This window comes from Accipiter gentilis, chromosome 33, assembly GCF_929443795.1.
Source record: "Accipiter gentilis chromosome 33, bAccGen1.1, whole genome shotgun sequence".
Lineage (NCBI taxonomy): Eukaryota > Metazoa > Chordata > Aves > Accipitriformes > Accipitridae > Astur > Astur gentilis.
In genome coordinates, this window is record NC_064912.1 from 11,889,476 (window position 1) to 11,907,446 (window position 17,971).

Consider the following 17,971-nt stretch of genomic DNA (forward strand, 5'->3'; position numbering starts at 1 on the left):
ATTATATCAAGAATTAATCTACACTGAGGAAAAGAGCATGAGTTGCTTGGCTTCGAAGAAAAGAAAAAAAATCCCCAAACCAGAAACAATTGAACAATTTTAAGAGAGGGAGAAACTTTATTTTAAAAAAAACAACACTAATAAACATCTGAATATTTCTTATAAACAACAGATGTATTCTTTCACTAGCGCTTTTTACAGCAACTTGTGAGAGAGCTGCCTAAGAAGTGCAGAGATGACTAGCACGACAATCCAGAATATCTTCTTTTAATTCTACTTGTGTACTTTCTATCTTATCATCAGTGAAAGGATAAAAGCTTAACAAGGTATTCAGCAGAATGAGTAAATGTCAGTTCACAGGCCCTATATGTAGTGAGTTCAATCTTTGGCCCACCAAAAAAGCTATTTCATGCAACTCTAGCAGTAGAAATCAGTTTTAAAACCAGAGAGAGATTCTTTTTGAATAAAGAATTTCAGATAGCATTGCTTTTGTGACTTTGGCAGTCTACAGTGTAAGGGTTATGCAAGGGAATGTATTGCAAGGAGAAAACACAGCCAGCCTGTATTGCTCATTATTGGGCAAGAGGTACATGGAGATTGTTAAGATAGCTCTACATTAATCATTCCCTTTCATTTCACCAGCTCTACTGGAAAGCAGAACTCAGCTTTACCTACAATTTGGCTAATGTCCTCAGGAAAGGATAGAATTTAGGTCTTAGCATTGCTTACAAATCATCACTATTAGGCCAGAAAATGTGATATTAAATACTGACGGGAGAGAAGTCTCTGCTTTCTGCATATCTTCCTATTAGAAATTCATCATCTTTAACAAAGATCACATCTTTACAAAGTAGTAGGACAGCTAACAAAAAGGACTTCGAAACCCTTATAGATCATGCCCGTACCAGAGAATTACAAAGAAATTCTCTCCCACAACTGACAGACCTATGTCTTTTTACACAATGCAGCAGAATTTGTTTAAATCAACTGACCCATTCCCAAGACATTCAACTAAAAACCCATGCTTATAACGACTAGATTAGCAATGCATTTACAATTTCCTTAGCTGTAAAGCAAGCCTTGCATAACTTTGTCTGGAAACCATTAATTCAAAGCTCTTGAAGAAAAATATGAATGTGTGTTCTTAGAAACAATTAAAAACTATATAACTTCTTATCATGCCAAAATATCTTAAAGCATTTAGGGAAAGCATATTATGAGACATGCAAGCTCAATCAAACCAGCTTTTCCTTACCCAGCATTCAGCTTCTATTGGTTTGATGAAGGGAGAGCCACGCATTGTCTGAGTCTTAACAATATGATCATCCAGCAAAAGCTGGATATCATCAATTGCTGACAGGATGCTGGTGTTCTGTAAATACATCACATTTTGATAAGGCAAATAGCAGTTGCTTTATTTGACCGTTCATCAACCTCACACTCATTGAGATTCCCGTTTCCCTCTTCTCTATGATGGTTGAAGGTACGAAAGTAGCAAGGCATTGAGAAATCCTGCAACATGTTTCAAGATACGAAACGGTATCTCAACAGTACATCTCTGTTTGTGAATGGCAAGCTAGCCAGGGGTGCTAGTGACTTCTGACTCAATCTTTTGCACTGTAATTCTTGTTTCTTCTGGGCAAATTAAAATTTCACTACTGTCCAGCTTTCCATACAACACTGGAGAAGCTCTCAGGCTTGCAGATTTGTTGGGATGAATATGTTGAGATCACAAGTTATCCAGATACTAAGGTCCAAATACAAAGATATATAATAATGGAGACATTTGCCTAGGCTCTGGGGTATGATACCACTTTCCATCATGCCACAATGAATGAGCAGTAACTTCCCTCTAATATTTCTCAACTGGTATTCAGAATCAAAGTAATTTTTTTCAACAATAAATATATATTGATTTGGTGTTTACTCACAGTATCCCTGTACTTCACCAGACTGAACTGCACATTGACCCACTCGAATTTCATTTTCTCTATTGATTTCTCTAAGGAATACTCCTTACTCGCAGCTGCTCCAATAGGTTCCAGCCTAAATTGAAATGAAACATATCTTTGAAATGTTTTTGCAACATAGCTGAAGAGAAAAAAAAAAACAGTTGTCGTTAGAGTTGCATGTCAGACTACCTTTCATATGAATTTGTTCATAATACTATAGACTCTTATTTCAAGGAATATTTTTGCACTTTCAGGCTTACCAAGTTACAGAGATTAATATTAATTTGAAGATAAACACAGACAGAAAATTCTGAATGTGCAAATTAAGTGGTTTAGGAATAAGACTCTGGTTTTTGGTGCCTTTGTGCTACAAGAACAACCAATAGTTCTACCCATAGCTTGATAAAACACAGCTGATTTTACAGCACATTCTAACAGCACACAAAAACCCCCAAACAAACTAATGTCTGGTGTCTGACATGAAATACAGTGACTGTCTAAAAAATGAGAATAAAGCTCCTTACTGATCAATATATTTTGAGAGTCCAAATTCCAATATGTTTTTAAGAGTAGTAGTTTCATCAGGCCTGATCTCACATCCTACGATTTCACTAATCTGAAAATAAAGTAAAAAATAAAATCTATTATCAAGAGGCATGTTTGTAACAGACTTCTCAAACAGCAAGAAATAAATGCTAAAGAACTATTAATGCAACCCCCTAATTTGCTCTTCTGCCATAATTAGTGATTCAAAGAAGCTCCTGCCTGTACCATTACAAATTTCAAAACTGGATCTATCACATGACAGGATAAAGGATGTTCTTACTGTGAAATACAGAACTATTACTGTATTTCACAGTATGAAATATATGGAGTAGTATATTGAACTGTCAGTTTCTGTGGTAGAATACTCCCACAGTTAAAGCACAGTTTAAAGTACCTGCTCCCAATGTCTCTCCTTCAGTCCACGATTGCAGGCAATTGACAGGACAGGAAGATGCTGTTTAAATTTATCAAGCTTATATTTAATAGTTTCTGCTAAGCCTCTAGGCCCAGCCAAATCTGGAAAACTCTTACTGAGTTTGTACATAGTCCTCCACATATTTCCAACTTCTTCAGTAATTTCATTAGCATTCAACACCTGGAGAGATCCTGAATACAACAGTATGAAAAAAAGCACAGCACACACATCAGCACAAGGAGATTCCCAGGGTGGTTTATTTACAGGTATTTATAAATATTCTCCTTTAACTGGAAATCCATTGTGTTACAAAAATGATCTTAATGCAAAATCCAAGTCAACAACTGTATTTTACATTGCTTAACAGCATTTATTTCTTCAAAATTATTTTCTCATAACTAATCAACCCTTTCATCTTCTACTTAATTAACTGAAAACTACACTTTTCATCAAATGAACACCAAAGCCTCACCATTCATCCATTCCTCAGATTTGGTATGGAAATTATACGCTGTTATCCAAAGTTGCTCAAAGGGTTGTTTGTTTGCAATTATAGTTTGCAGTAGAGGAAATTGACTCTTCTCCCGCTCAAGTAACTCCTCTTCTTTATTAATAGCCTTTAAGGAATAAATAAATAAATAACTAAAAAGTCTGATTTCCATCAAAGATTCCTACTGTTGCTTGAACTTTTAAATAGGTAATATTGAATACAATTGTTTTACATGTCATAAAGCCAGCCAGATTTTTAGATTTAGGCCTGTGGATTTTAGGTAAATAAGGAAACTGTGTTCTTTAAAATTCCCCTAGTTATTTGTTGGCATCTTTTGCTACTCAAATAATTTTTAAAATCTGTATTTATTTTAGAAATAGATAATGCACTATGGCATACAGTGAAACCAAGGCTCACAAGTTACCAACCCACTTTGAAACCTGGATGTAAGCTCCTCAGTCACATAGGCTTGTAGGAGGTTTTTTTACTTGTGCTTATTTTTTTCTATTACAGAAACATCTGGGAGCTCCAATCAAAACAGATACTAACTGCTGTGCTTATTCTTGTTAAGATTTTGGTTTTGTCCAAAAGAGCTTACAGTATAAATCCATGTGCAAAGATTTAGATTTAAAAAAAGTATTGCCTTCTTCATTTTACAGGTAGGGAGGTGAAGCACAGAGAAATGCTGTCTGAAATGCAGACACTGAATTCAGATTGAGTCCCAAGTCTGTGCTTTTACAATGCCAACAGACCTTCCATAAAACTTTTAATCATTCAGTGTGAGATGCAGGCAGAGAAACATAAAGATCCACATTCCAAGATAATTTTTAACTTCGTGTATTCACTAAGCTGATTGTCATGTCATTTATATTGTGTGCATACACCCCTCATTCTGATCATTTATTAAGAAACTTAAACTTAATTACTTATTCTGATCTACCTATAACAACGTATCAGTGCTGTTAACTCACACTAATTAAATATACTAGATGCCTTTAAATCAGATTAAGAGTATTGATAACGTAGGACCAGCAATTTATCTAAATCCTAAACTCATTTAATTGGTTCAATTTTCTCTTTTGAGTGGGAGTTAATTAAAATCTTGATCCTTAAGGCTCCATATATGCAGAAATCTCATTGTCTCACTGTGATTTAGAAGATTAATTAAGCGTCACAATGCCTGTGAAATCTCTCAAAGGTAACCATTCTCATTTCCCAGCAGAAGCACAGCTGAGACAAACTATTCAACCTAGAACCACACAGTACACTGGATGGAGAGCCCTGAATAGAATCTAGGAATCTTGGTCTTCGGTTTCCTTCTAGCACCTGACACTTCCCTTGCTGTGATATTACACATATTTAATGCCTATAGGCAAGTTCTGGAATGATACAAACAGCTAAAAAACATTTGATTTTAATTAGCGGACAAGGAGAGGGACTGAAAACACAGGTCCAGCAGCACAAACCGTGGTTCAGGGAAAATGCCACCTCCCTAATATTCTGCTCCTGCCAACTCTGCCAGAAGAATTCTGTTTTCCATGGATAGCATCATGCTACTATTGACTGCTTGGAAACACTGAAATTCAGTATTTCAACTCAGCAGTAGGGATGACTCAGCATACAGGGGCAAGAAGATATTTGCCCCATGTTTGTGAATTTGGAAATTTTAAAGGCATCTTGACAATATATGACCAGAACCCTGAAAAAAACAGGGACAGGAACCAAACTTTTGCTCATCCAGCACATTGCAACCCACTCCATACTTGACTAATAAATACTAACCTCTAATTCTGTTACTGCATTATCTAGATTCTTATTTAACTCTTTAAATTTCTCAGCGTTCTTCTTCATTTCTTCTATGGTCATGACATCCCGCTTTTTGTAGCTTTCTACTTCTCTATTATAACCTTCAAGAGTTTCCTCAAATTGAGAACACCTAAGATAAAGATAGCTAAGGTATTATGATGTTCTGTTTCATTCCTTTTCAGGTTTCATATTTTATTAACTATAACAGGCACTCTTAAATGAAATCTGATCTCAATACTAAAGTAAACATGGATGCCAGTGAAAACCCATTAATCAGTTATAGCAATACTATGCAGTTCACAGGATTAGAATTCAAGGTTCATTTTCAAACCTCCCAATTTATTTTGTTTACTTACATTTGCTGCTTTTACTACCTGGAGGAAATAAAGGAAGAGTGAAAACAACGTAACAAAACTATGTGTAATACTGTACTAAGCAATATAACAAGATAAAATTATGAATATTCTAGCAACATCCTTCATTCCTCCTTTCAGACCTGTTTAAGCATAGGAATATTCTAATCTACCCTCATCAACAGTATTTTTCTGAAATCTCCATAATACTATAAACCAGGTTTCTTCCTTACTTTCTCAGGTCCTTTCCAAGTTTTCCTTCTTTGACATTTTCTCCCTTTTACTGATAATGAGATTTTTCTTTTCTTTAAAAATACCCAGTGAAAGAAAATGTTTTAACACCATACCTTTCAAGCAAAACCATCTCTGCATGATTTCTCCTGTTACACAACTGATCTCTAGTGTTTTCAAAGATTATCTCAATCTGATCAGGCCAATGGAAAACAGTGCTATTCAGGTTTATGTCATCATCTAAAATAAAAAAATATATAGACATCTTTAAGAAAATACCTTTTAACCAATGATCTAATAGAATGGCTGTTGTGAAGAGTAAGCAAAATAGCTAAAACTACATTTAGGATTAAACTGTCTAAGAAGCTACATATTTCAAGCTGCTGGCTGAATTATCTTCACTGCAAAGAGAAGCATTCCCTAAAACAAGTTTGATAGCAAAACTCTAAAATCAAGTTAAGAATGTGAAATTCTCTGAATAAGATCTTAGCTAGGGAGAGAAAATTAGTAAGAACAGCTATTCCAGAATATCAATTCCGTTCAACTACACACAGAGACAGACAACTCCTAACTAAATATATATACCTACATAAGGTGGATAAAAGTAAAGTTTAAACCATTTTTAGTCCACAGCTAGACCATAACAACTACAATGAGCAGGCATCTCCATCTTCGTATTTGTCATTTTGTTCAGTGCACTTAGCTCGTTATAACTAACTGCAGGACACATTCTTACAAAACCAGCTAAAAAGAATATGTAATTATGAAATACTGTGCATGCAAACACTCCAGTCCAAAACATAACAGAAAGATGTCCTGGCTTCCATAGGCATCCTAATTTTTATCAGAAATAAATTCTAATAAACATGGCATATTCTAGTTATTTCTAGCACTGTCTGATCTGAAAGTGTATTCTGCTTAAGGAGAAAGGATCATCCTGCCACTAAAATGGGTAAGCTTTCATATAACTGCTCTTCATTTTTAGGTACAGTAAGTAACATACAGCATCTGTGAATGGCACATTTTTGCTTTAAATAGTGCAAACTAAAAGCAACTTCTACAGATGTTTCTTCCATCTTGGAGAACAGCCCTCCAAAAATAAAAAACAGCAAACCATGACAGCAAAACAACAAAAGGCCTCCACTGATCTAATACTCAACTGCAGAGATGCAAGTTCTCACATTCTCCAAAAGCTGTCATAGAGCCTTCATGACACGGCTTTTTAGTTTTTCACGGAAGACTTTTTATTGAATAATGTAGAGGTGTAACACTATTTGGCCAGATTACATGACATTAATCTGATAATGACTAAGACATTCACTAAAACACAGAAAAAAGCACTGTCGTGCTGTATGCCATTTCTCTAACCATTCCTTCCTGCACTGGTACATTTTAGCTTCTACTAAATTCTTTTTATTTCCTTTCTTTCTCTTTTGGAGCTTTCCATTAGCATTCTAGAAGATGAACATTTATGCATGCAGAGCCCAATATCTATATGTAAATATTTTCAGATGAAGACTTTTATATTCTGTAATTGAAACATACATGAAAGATCACCATAGTTCATGAGGAATTCCAGTCTATGTGCTGCTTCAGTGACCTCCTGTCTCAGTTTAAAAGCAGTAACTTCACTGGATGTCTTTAAATATGCATCAAATTCCACTAGCTCTTCAGTGTTCAGAGGCACCTCACTCATTCTCTTTGCAATTAAGTTATATTCATTGCAAATTCTACAATAAAAAGAAAACAGACATATCACTGGGATCATAAGTGAACAGAGATGCAAGATCTTGTTAGTCAAGTTTGTCTTTTAAACAAGAATATTAAATTGTTTCATAAATTAAGTATTCAGATTGAATATACACAGCAGACAGGCATTTATAAAGGATGCCTTTTTACTTTGCACAACCAGTTATATTGTCCTACTATCTTTACAAGAACTGATATATAATAGAATGATTGCTAAGTTGGTTCAAAATTACAGTTAACAGCATATTAACAGTTTCCTTCCTATAGGTTTAGAATTTCCTTTTCAAAACCCGATCTGCTGCAGAAAGAAATGTTTGAAAGCAGTAATCAAGAGCTCACTTAATCACCCCACAACAATAAAATCAAGTGCATGGTATGAAAAAAGTTATAAAGAGAAAAATATGAAACAATCAAGTTTATTTTACATTGTACATGGGAACAGAAAATGCAGAAAGGAAGAAATCCTGTTATTTTCCTTCTTCCCAGTGATACACTTTCTTGTGCAGATTCCAGTTCAGTACTGCAACTATCTATACAGACAGCAGGCATGCAACCGGCAACCATACACAAAGGATAGGTTCACTTAAAGCAATTCCAGCCTTCCAAATCTTGGGTCTTCAGCATAAGCTCGTTGTCTAGATCCCTTCCACAGTAAGTGGAGGCAGAGAGGTCCCTCTAGACTGTGTTTCTTCTCCACCTGGAGATGCTTCTTAGAAAAGTGGGTTACATAATTTATTTATGGCGATTGTCTCTCTCCATTCACTGTGGAAATATTCCACAGTGGGGGTGGGTTTTTTTTTTGGGGGGGGGGGGGGATTTTTGGTGTTTGTGGGGGGTGTGGGTGTTTTTAATTCACAGAAACAGGATTATCCCATTACATTGGAGTCAAATTATATTTTCAAGGTCCTTTTTTTTTTTCTTTCTTTAAACTTGCCAAGATATAACAACAGGACTACTACTTTCCGGGAGGGGGGTGGGGGAGAGCAAGAAAAATAAAAAGAAAATGAAAAAAAAGTCAGGGACAAGACAAATGCAGAACTGCATAGTACATTCTTCATGCTGATTTAGCTGGACACCAGCAGGGGAAGCAAGGACCTCAACCCAAATCCTAGAAGGTCAGTAAAGGAGGAAAGAACAAGGGCGTACTTTCAGTCTAATCTCTATGTACATGCTGTACAGACTAAATTAGATATTTATTTACAAGTATTTCTGTTCCTGTTAATTTTAAATACCCACTTTGGTGCCCTTACACATCTGGTCAGCACTAGAAAACCCAGCAGATGAATAAAAGTTATCTCATCCACAGATACACAGCATCAGTCCACACAGACAGCAAGAACCACACATACTAACAACACGTACCTTCTATTTAACTCTCTGTTTTCCATCACTTCAAATTCAATCAATCTATCTTTAAGATTTTGGGTCCGATTGCAGAGTTCCTCATTCAGTTGTACAGCATCCAGACAGAACATGGCCAGAGGGACAGTGACATGCATGGAAGCAATCTCTCTTTTCAGTTTTGTTAAGCTGTCAATCTTCTACAAATGGAAAATAATACATCGGTTATTTTTCCTTAAAATCTATAGATGAAAAATGTTAAAAAACAACTAATTAGTTCCCATCCAGCAAATGGATAATATATTCCAAATACAAGAAGGAACAGCTATTTTTTACCTTTCCAGAGCTCAGCTCCTATCCACAGATTCCAGGACTGAAAGCTTTGCACAGTAATGTGCCATATTAAGGAATACCACAAGTTGCCTAAAGAAGTATTTAGCCATAGGCTAACTCAGGAATGCAGAGAGAAAAGTAGACATGCCTGACTAAGGACAAGACAGTCAAAAGACCAGTAAGCTGCAGATTCACCAAATACTCTGGGCAGCCTTCCACTAGACTTAGCTACTAAGACCCAACAAAACCCATAGAAAGAGGCCATAAAAAAACCTCCTTCTACATTTGCACAGCAGCCCTACAGTAAGGGAGTATGTAAATTGAAATGGCTTCTCTAGTATTTATTCCCAAGGCTAAAACAAGTGATTTGAATAGGAGTTCTTTAGGTAATAAATTAGGAAGTCAAGTGTGATGTGTTAGCTGCTGTATGAACATGTAGCAGTTGTCAGTTACAAATTACCTCTGTAAAAGCTTCTAAAGAATGACCTTCCTTCAAGAAATCTGTGACATCTTGCTGTGCATTGTTGTTCAAAAGATTGCTGTATTTCCTGTACACGTTTAAATACCTTAAACACAGAAGATCACAGAAACAAACTTAAGATTCCAATGTGAAGATTCTCTACAATAAGAAACAATCAGCTCAAACTATTCGTTTGAGTCAAATGGATAGTGTTATTAATCTGAGGGTTTGGATAGGCAACAGAGTTAACAGCCAGAACTTACTTCTGGGGACCAAGTATGTTGCTCTCAAAGATCTTTTCAAGTTTGTTCACATACTCTGAAAACAATGATTCCTCTGGTTTGACTGTACTGAGAGTGAGATCATCTCTTTTTAATTCTGGAAATAGAAATCTTTCTACCTAAAAGGCACCATTGCAAATACTGTAATAACACATACAATAGAGAAAATAATGTATTCTATTACCCCTTCACCCACCACTTCAAAAAAATGTTTTATTGGCAAAAACACCACAATGTGAAAAGGCTCCGATTCATAATTAACACTTGGTTACACACATAGTTTGCTTTTGAAAACTATATGAAAATGAAGCCAGGGCTTTAATATAACTTGAATCTGAAAAAACACAATTCCTATGTTATCTTCTATAATTACAAAAGTTCACACAGTTTGTGATACATGACCATTATCTTTATCTTCTATTTGTCAGTTTTCTGCCTCATTCATAACTTTTTATATCATAGACAGTTTTTATCCATATTGTATTTTGTATGCAGCTGTAATTTATCCAGTACCTTTGGAAGTTCCTCAGCACCGTGCAGGATATCCCTGAAGCAATGACTGATTAAATCCCAACATTCTTCCAAAGGTGGCTCGAAGACAATCTTGGATTCTTCCACACTAAGTCTGACTGTTAGTATCTGGGGTACAAAGAACTGCATTTCTTCATACGGTTCTGTAAAATCACTTCCATCCTTAGGGAAAAGAAAGAAAATTATACATGCCAAAGAAATTGGCTATAACAATAATAATTTTTAAAAGATTCAAGCTCTCCAAAATCTCTTAACTACACAGCACCAATGGGATCTTCTTCCCTGATTTTTATTCAAAACACTGATATCCCAATACACAAGATTTTAAGGTGCCAAATCCTAAATGAATCTATAAAAGTTGGAATTAGGAAACTGGATTGAAGCCTAATTGCCTTGATTTCCCCTTAAGTAACAGAAGTAAAGCACTAATTACCATACAGAACAAAAGCTCTAAAAAAACCCCACCATAACGTCTATCAGAAACCTGATAGATCCTGGTCTTTTAATTGCCTTGTACGGTTGGTAAGAACTGCCCTACTCCCAAATTGCCTTTACAGTAATGGAGTCCTAATCCATGAATAGACTCCTAATGTAGATGCTATAATGATTTAAAAACAAACAAACAAACAACAAAAAACAACTGAAGAAAACACCAAACCCCAAGCAACCCACAGGACCAAAAAACTAAAAAAAAAAAGCCCCAACCATGAGCAACACCATCATCATTTGGATGCAAGGCTTAGCATAAGGTTTGACAGCATATTGTAGTAAGTGTGATCCTCTGGCGGCAATGCAGTATTTAATCTGCCACAATTATTCTGTTTAAATATGTTTCATTTTGTCTTATCATCCTGAGTGATCTGACATTTAAAGAACTCATTTCCACTAAGAGGAAACTTTATTGTAGCCAAAACAGTGGTAAAACCTCTCATTGTGTAATGCTTATTATTATAATGATGTGCATTACTTGAAATAATACAGGGCACTCATTTGGTGTAGACAGGGACACCACATCCATAAATTACCTCTGCAAAGGATTACATGCATGACTATGCACACTTTTGACTTCAAAGGGGATTATTCATGTGCTTTCAGAAAAAAACATTTAAGTGTTTTGCCTGGTTAAGGCCAAGAAAAATAAAACTAAAAATAAAATTTAAAAATGCACACACACTCAAAACAGAGTTGAAAACTCCGTAAACTGCTAGTTGTAACCCTAGGCCTGCAAAAAGATTATTCAAGTGAGCAGTTCTTGACCATACAAAAAAAAATATCCACTGAGTATGCACAACTGTTTGAAAGATCCAGCCATGTTTTATGGAGGCAAGAGCTATCTGGGATATTTTAGCCTTCAAAGAGCATTACATTTTATGGCTATATGAATTATTATCTCCATGTAACACTTGAAACCATAGATATACTTCACAGTGTATACCTTGTGGATCATAAAAAATGCAAGAAGATCTTCTAAGGAGTTAACAACCATCTCACGTAACTGTAATGACATTAGAGTTGCCACCGAATGAAAATAGCTTTCAACTAGCTGAGAGGAATCACAGTCATTTTCAGGAGCAAAATGAAGCCATTTCCTTTTCTTATCACGGAAAATGGATGCACAAGTTGGGATCCACCTACAATGAAATAATATGGGGACAAAGTTTTAAAAGCTTTAGTCTTACTTTGCTCCTTGCAATGAAATCTGAACTCAGAAATTACCCAAAGAATGAGCAAAATTCAAAGGGCTAGTAGAGCATTAACAACTAAATGTTAAATAAAACTGTACCTTCCAGGACTTAGAGGAAACCTGAGTTTTTAAGCTAAGGATTCTTGTTATAATGGGCCCCTACTATTAGTTTAAGTTAATATCAATAGACAAAATACTAGTGGCAATATTAAATTATTAGTCTTAAATGGAAAACTTGAGTGTGGAAGAGATCTCAGGTGGCAGAATGCAGTCACCTTATATTATGGGCTATTACCTCATATAATCTCTTTCTTACATTGATTGATTTCCATAATTTAAAAAGTTAGTCTTTCTGTCACCATTTTTATAGATTTAGACTCCACTCCTCTCATGGTTAGAAACCTTCTAATTTCTAGTCTACATTTATTCATAGTCAGTTTATTCCCATTTGCTTTTGCACATGCACGTTTGCAGTTTCAATAGGTCTTTCAGCATCCTGATGTTTATCCCTCTCTGCTAACTTTCCCTCTGTTTTGGCAGCCTTGTGGTTGGGACTAGTGTCATCTCAGTCTAAGATCTGTTTTAAAAAGGGAGCTTTATGTAAATCAGACCTTAAGATACCCTATTTATCTACTGTTACTACTGTGGTACTGACTTGTTCTGAAGAATATCATGAGCTTCCACACAGTGTCTTTGAATGACCTCCTCAAATTCAGTAGGCAACAGTGGCAGGTCTCTACAAAGCATTTCTTCAGTGCGAACAAACCTTAGATGACTATACCTATGGAAGTAAAACAAATAGTAGGTATTTTATGGAATTCTGTTTAAAAAAAAGAAATATAGCCAGGAAGGTCTCCTATGTATCTATAAACACTAATTTCACTGATGCATATCACTTCATTGCTAAGCTGTCCAACAAGCGCACTTCTAATGTTTGGGCTTGGGTATTTTTTGCTATCGGCAAATGTAAAAGGCTTCACAAACTTCATTTTGTACTTGTTATATTTAAAATTGTGTTAATTTTTTGCTAAAATGGTCAGAATAATTTCTTGTCCATTTCCTAGATTCATTAGCGTATCCAGGCATTAAAGTACATACAGAACGACATCTACTGCTTCTATTCTGTATTAATAGTAGTAAGTACCTATCCTGGCTACCCTGTGGGGAAAAAAATAAAATTTCATCAGCGTGGCGTATATCACAATCTGTAACATACAGGATCTTAAATTCCTGCAAATTTTACTTAAATGCAAAAAAAGTTCTCAGGATTACCAACTACCATACTTAACTCCATAAGAAAACTTAACTCAATTTTCGAAAGTCCCCAGAACAACTTCCAAGTATGGACATTTGAAAGAGACTCAATTTTAAGAGTTAATTTTGTTAATTTTCAGGAATCAAGATGACAATTCCAAATCACTATTTACTTGAGCATTGAATCTTAATTTAGGGAAAACATCTTTTAACAAAGGGGATGATCTTTTCATAGCATGAAGTTACCCATTCTTCACTGTGGACACATAGAACACGTTCATGCTTGCATTCAGAGTCTGCGGGAAACAATGATTTTACGTTGAAATTCTCACAGGCTCAGAAGAAAAAATTCTTTAGAAAACAGAACAGGTTTTGCCACCTTCTCTCTACTGACTCCACCAGGATGTCCATAGCATACAAAGAGAAGTCAGCAGATGCACTCTCTAACCAAGTCATAAAATAAAAACATTCTTGTAGGGTTTAGGGTTATTCCATGTGGGGCCCGGACGATAGAACACCAATATGATGATTAAAGTCGCCACTTTATTGAGCCTAGCTGATCATTCTTATACAATTCTCTGAGTTGCTTAGAAGCTTTGATTGGCTGCTGCATGCAAGCATTTGGTCTCCATGCATACAAGCATAAAATGTGATTGGTTGTATCGATACTGTCCACGTGCATAAACATAAGATACAGTTAGTTATACTCACTCTGTACACGCGCATAAACACAGGATATAATTGGCTATGTTAGCTAGAGCATGCGAAACTTGTCTCAGTCCAATTGGTCAAGGTAAGCCCCTGAATTGAGGTTGTTTGTGCCAAGTTCCTTTTATCATGGAATGTGCACCTGTGTTTTTCTAACTGGGCTCTTTCTTTTTCTATCTTCTTGTTTATTCTGTTCAAGGCCTTCTAAAGGCGTCTGGAACACTCTTGTGACCATGAGCTACTTTCAGGCCCAGTAACCAAGTTCCCTATAATTGACCCCTACACATTCTCAGTTTAATTAAGATCCTATGAACAAGACATCTTACTGAGAAAGCCAGAGCTGTTGCAAAGTGGGCATCAATGGATTCACTACGAATAGATTCTTTTCATTCCAGCTTTTTACTTCCTCATAAGAGCTGTGCCATGGGATTGGTGCACGGACAACCCTCCGGGGAAAAGGGCATGGGGTACTTCCAATGAACAGTCTCTCTCTCTCAGCTGGATCCATCAAGATGTAATCAACTAAAACAAATCATATATATCATGGTGAGACTACAGGTATGGTCAAAATCTACAGATGAAAATACAGTATCTCCATAGTTTAGGAAGTCATAGAATTCTGCACATTTAAAACTGATACACTGTCATATAGTTACTTGCATGTTTTTAGGATGAAATACAGGCCAATACTTAAATTACCAATATGACTATAAAATTATTTCAGAAAAAGAAAAGAAGAATTGGTCCTGGTTCTAAAAATGGGAGGGAGGAGAAACAGCTTTTCATTCTGTCTTTCCAGTTGAAGCACATTTATTTTGTGCTTCAATTCCTCATCCATAAACCAGGGGTGGCAATATCTCCCTTTCAAGAATGATTTTTAGAAGGCTTCTTAAATGTTTGTGAAACACAGAAATCTTATGAATCATATGTTGCATGTAGGAAGCACATGACATTGAAAGGGCTGATCTATGACCTGCTAAGTGCCAAAACTCACGTGCTACCAGTTCCATCGGACCAATGGCCTATTCCATATGAGATTAACAAAAGCTGGGAAGCTGACTTACTACCCCTTGTTGACATTAACATTACCACGAAAAGGGACCACAAACACTAAAATGGTGTCATTGATAAAAGGCAAATTAAAGGGTACTTAGAAAGATATCAGAGACTATACAAGGCAGAGTGAAAACTGTTTCATCTCTCCTTTTTATGTTGTCATGAATGAGAGGCCACACCTACTCGCTGGTCAACATAATTAAAAAAATTGAAAGGAATTATTTCGCATGTGGAAAACCCAAGAAAACCATCAGACTACTGGAAAGCAAATTAAAAAATCTCATGTTCTATGAAGTGTCTCTTTCACATTCACTTTCAGATGGGCATTTCAAGGATTGAAATGAATTTTGAGGATTGTGACATTCTTTTGTATTTATATATGATGGTCTTCTATTTGTTGAACATGAGCAGTGTAATCACGCACATTGATGTATCATCTAATTTTCCTTATTCCTGTGATGTCTTAAATGAAATTCTCTCAACATGTGACATGAGCACAGTGTAACATCTGCCTTCACTGCAGTTATGAGACAGATGAATTTGGCTGTTAATGGGTATCACCGACTTACTGCAGAATAACAAAAAAGTTAGTCTGGGAAGTATCTGTTAAAATAGCCTAGTTTACCCTCTCCCCACATCAGGATCAAATATACTTAGACTGCTGTTGACAGATACTTGTCTATCATGCACTTCAAAGCATCATTCATCACTGAATCAAAGCACATTCATCAACGAATAGTCTGCTCCAGTGATTCATGATCTTTATAGTCATAATGTCTTTCTAATTTAGAATCATAGAACCATTTCTTCTCTAATTTCTTTTGCTACAATTAAGATGATTACTCCTTGTCCACCACCATTTGGTCAACCTCCTCTTTATACATCTGATGAGATGATGCAGAATTATGCATTTTGAATGTGATTTGGATTTGAATTAGGAATGGGGAATTGTATAAGTATGGACAAAACGATTCTATGCACCCAGAGGTACTCAACTTGGACATGACTATATTTAAGTGATGGGATGTAGGGTTTAGTCAATAAATATTTGTTGAAACTAGAATGTTATGTAGCATGAGTTCTACTGACCTCAAAGGAATTCTCCATGGGTGCTAAGAATAGAATGCAGACTTGCTTTCAAAGTTCAATAAATGTCTACGTACTCTGAATTGCTAAGAGATTTTGAGTCTCACCAATGGCTTTCATGAGGCTGATACGATAGTCTGCATTAATCTCTTCTTTTAAACTTGCAAGTAAATTCTCCAGGTCTGGGTTAGCAAGAATGTGAGTTGGAATATGCTTTAAAATTACATTCATCACTTCTTTATTCTGAGGTGCCAGCATGTCTTCCTGCACTCCATTATGTATGTAGTAACAGTACCGCTGAAAAATAATGTTAAAAATATACGCTTACTGTATGAATTTTCTGACAGATAATGAATTACTACAAAATATTTTTAGCTCTTCTGTCACTTGAACATTTTCCGCAATTGAAAGGTGTTTGAATATAATGGATTTTGGCTATATATCTCGGTTCTTTTTAAAGCACTGCTGATGCCTGACATTTTTACAACACTTCCATCTGTTTTGATGTAAACATATATACCAGTAGAACTGAGTGCAGCATATTAAATTACTGATCTCTGAAGTACTAGCCAATTATGTGAGAGGTTAAGAATTTGGGAAGATACTTCTGCTTGCAAACCCATTAGAACAAAAATCAGACTGAGTAGCTAGAAAGAGAAACAAATGGGAAAGGAGTTGACAATATTTAACAGCAGTTTGCTATATTGAATATTCACATCTTCTAAACCTCATGTACTGCCTTCTTTTTTCAATTACTTTTAAGTAAATGGTTTACAGACATATATTGCAGATGATTACTGCTGCTACTTTTATCTTAAAAAGAAATTATATAAATACCTCTATATCATTTCTTGAAGGTGGCTTTTCTTGCTTACTTATCTCCTTCTCACGTAAGTGCATGACAACAAACTGTTCTTCTGGGGTCAGTGGTTGGCTGTCTGTATAATGTATGACATGTAATTGTGGCATATGAGCACGTGCACACAGTGAAATGGGATCCGAACTGTTTAAGAAATTCGATGTACTTCTGAAAAAAAAAATACAAATTTAGTGAATAAAGAAGCAGTAATGGATTCTTAAATCACTATGGACAAATTACAAGCATTATATAAATCAATTACACCGCACTGAGGACAAGTATGACCTATGAAGTATTTAAATTACTCATAAAAAACCCTCAGTAAATTGTATAACATAGCATACTACTTTAACAGAAAGAATACAATCATGTAAACCTTACAACTGCACACTATCACTCAGACAGGCAGTATCTTATAAGTAATTTTATCAGAGCCAGACCTACTAGTGCTATTATTTAGGTTGCCCAAGATCTCCACCTATTTTCAGGTGATTATCTTACCAAAACCTTAACAGTCTGAGCCAAAAGTTCAAATTGGCTCATTTGCATAAAAGTTACACTACAGACTTCATTATTATATGCTGTTTTCTATAGGGCCTTTGTCCACACTGCTCATGATGAACAATACTCAGCCAACAAGCTGTCACTTCATACTTGCTTTACTTCACATTATTAAGTCCTTAGTTGAAGGGAATTTAAATATCCCTTTTGCCTTTTTTATGGTACTCATCACCATGTTATCTTAACAAGGAGTAAGAAAGTTACTGTCATAGCAGTTCCAGAGAGGCTTACTTCCTTGCTTTACAGATGAAGAACACAAGCACAAAGAAGATAAA

At 35.7% G+C, this 17,971-nt stretch overlaps 1 protein-coding gene across 1 annotated transcript in view; it reads right to left on the bottom strand.

Moving 5' to 3' along the window:
* DNAH3 (dynein axonemal heavy chain 3) overlaps positions 1–17,971 on the bottom strand; it is a 65,857-nt gene that overhangs the window by 38,445 nt on the left and 9,441 nt on the right. Inside the window, exons 6-22 of the mRNA XM_049791259.1 lie at positions 17,114–17,303; positions 16,384–16,573; positions 14,461–14,656; positions 12,828–12,953; positions 11,924–12,119; positions 10,471–10,650; positions 9,940–10,076; positions 9,677–9,782; positions 8,905–9,083; positions 7,339–7,523; positions 5,910–6,033; positions 5,186–5,339; positions 3,386–3,530; positions 2,893–3,104; positions 2,477–2,568; positions 1,932–2,046; positions 1,256–1,372 (exon numbers count right to left, since the gene is read on the bottom strand). Coding sequence (XP_049647216.1) covers positions 1,256–1,372; positions 1,932–2,046; positions 2,477–2,568; positions 2,893–3,104; positions 3,386–3,530; positions 5,186–5,339; positions 5,910–6,033; positions 7,339–7,523; positions 8,905–9,083; positions 9,677–9,782; positions 9,940–10,076; positions 10,471–10,650; positions 11,924–12,119; positions 12,828–12,953; positions 14,461–14,656; positions 16,384–16,573; positions 17,114–17,303 — 2,644 coding nt within the window. The remainder of the gene's footprint in view (positions 1–1,255; positions 1,373–1,931; positions 2,047–2,476; positions 2,569–2,892; positions 3,105–3,385; positions 3,531–5,185; positions 5,340–5,909; positions 6,034–7,338; positions 7,524–8,904; positions 9,084–9,676; positions 9,783–9,939; positions 10,077–10,470; positions 10,651–11,923; positions 12,120–12,827; positions 12,954–14,460; positions 14,657–16,383; positions 16,574–17,113; positions 17,304–17,971) is intronic.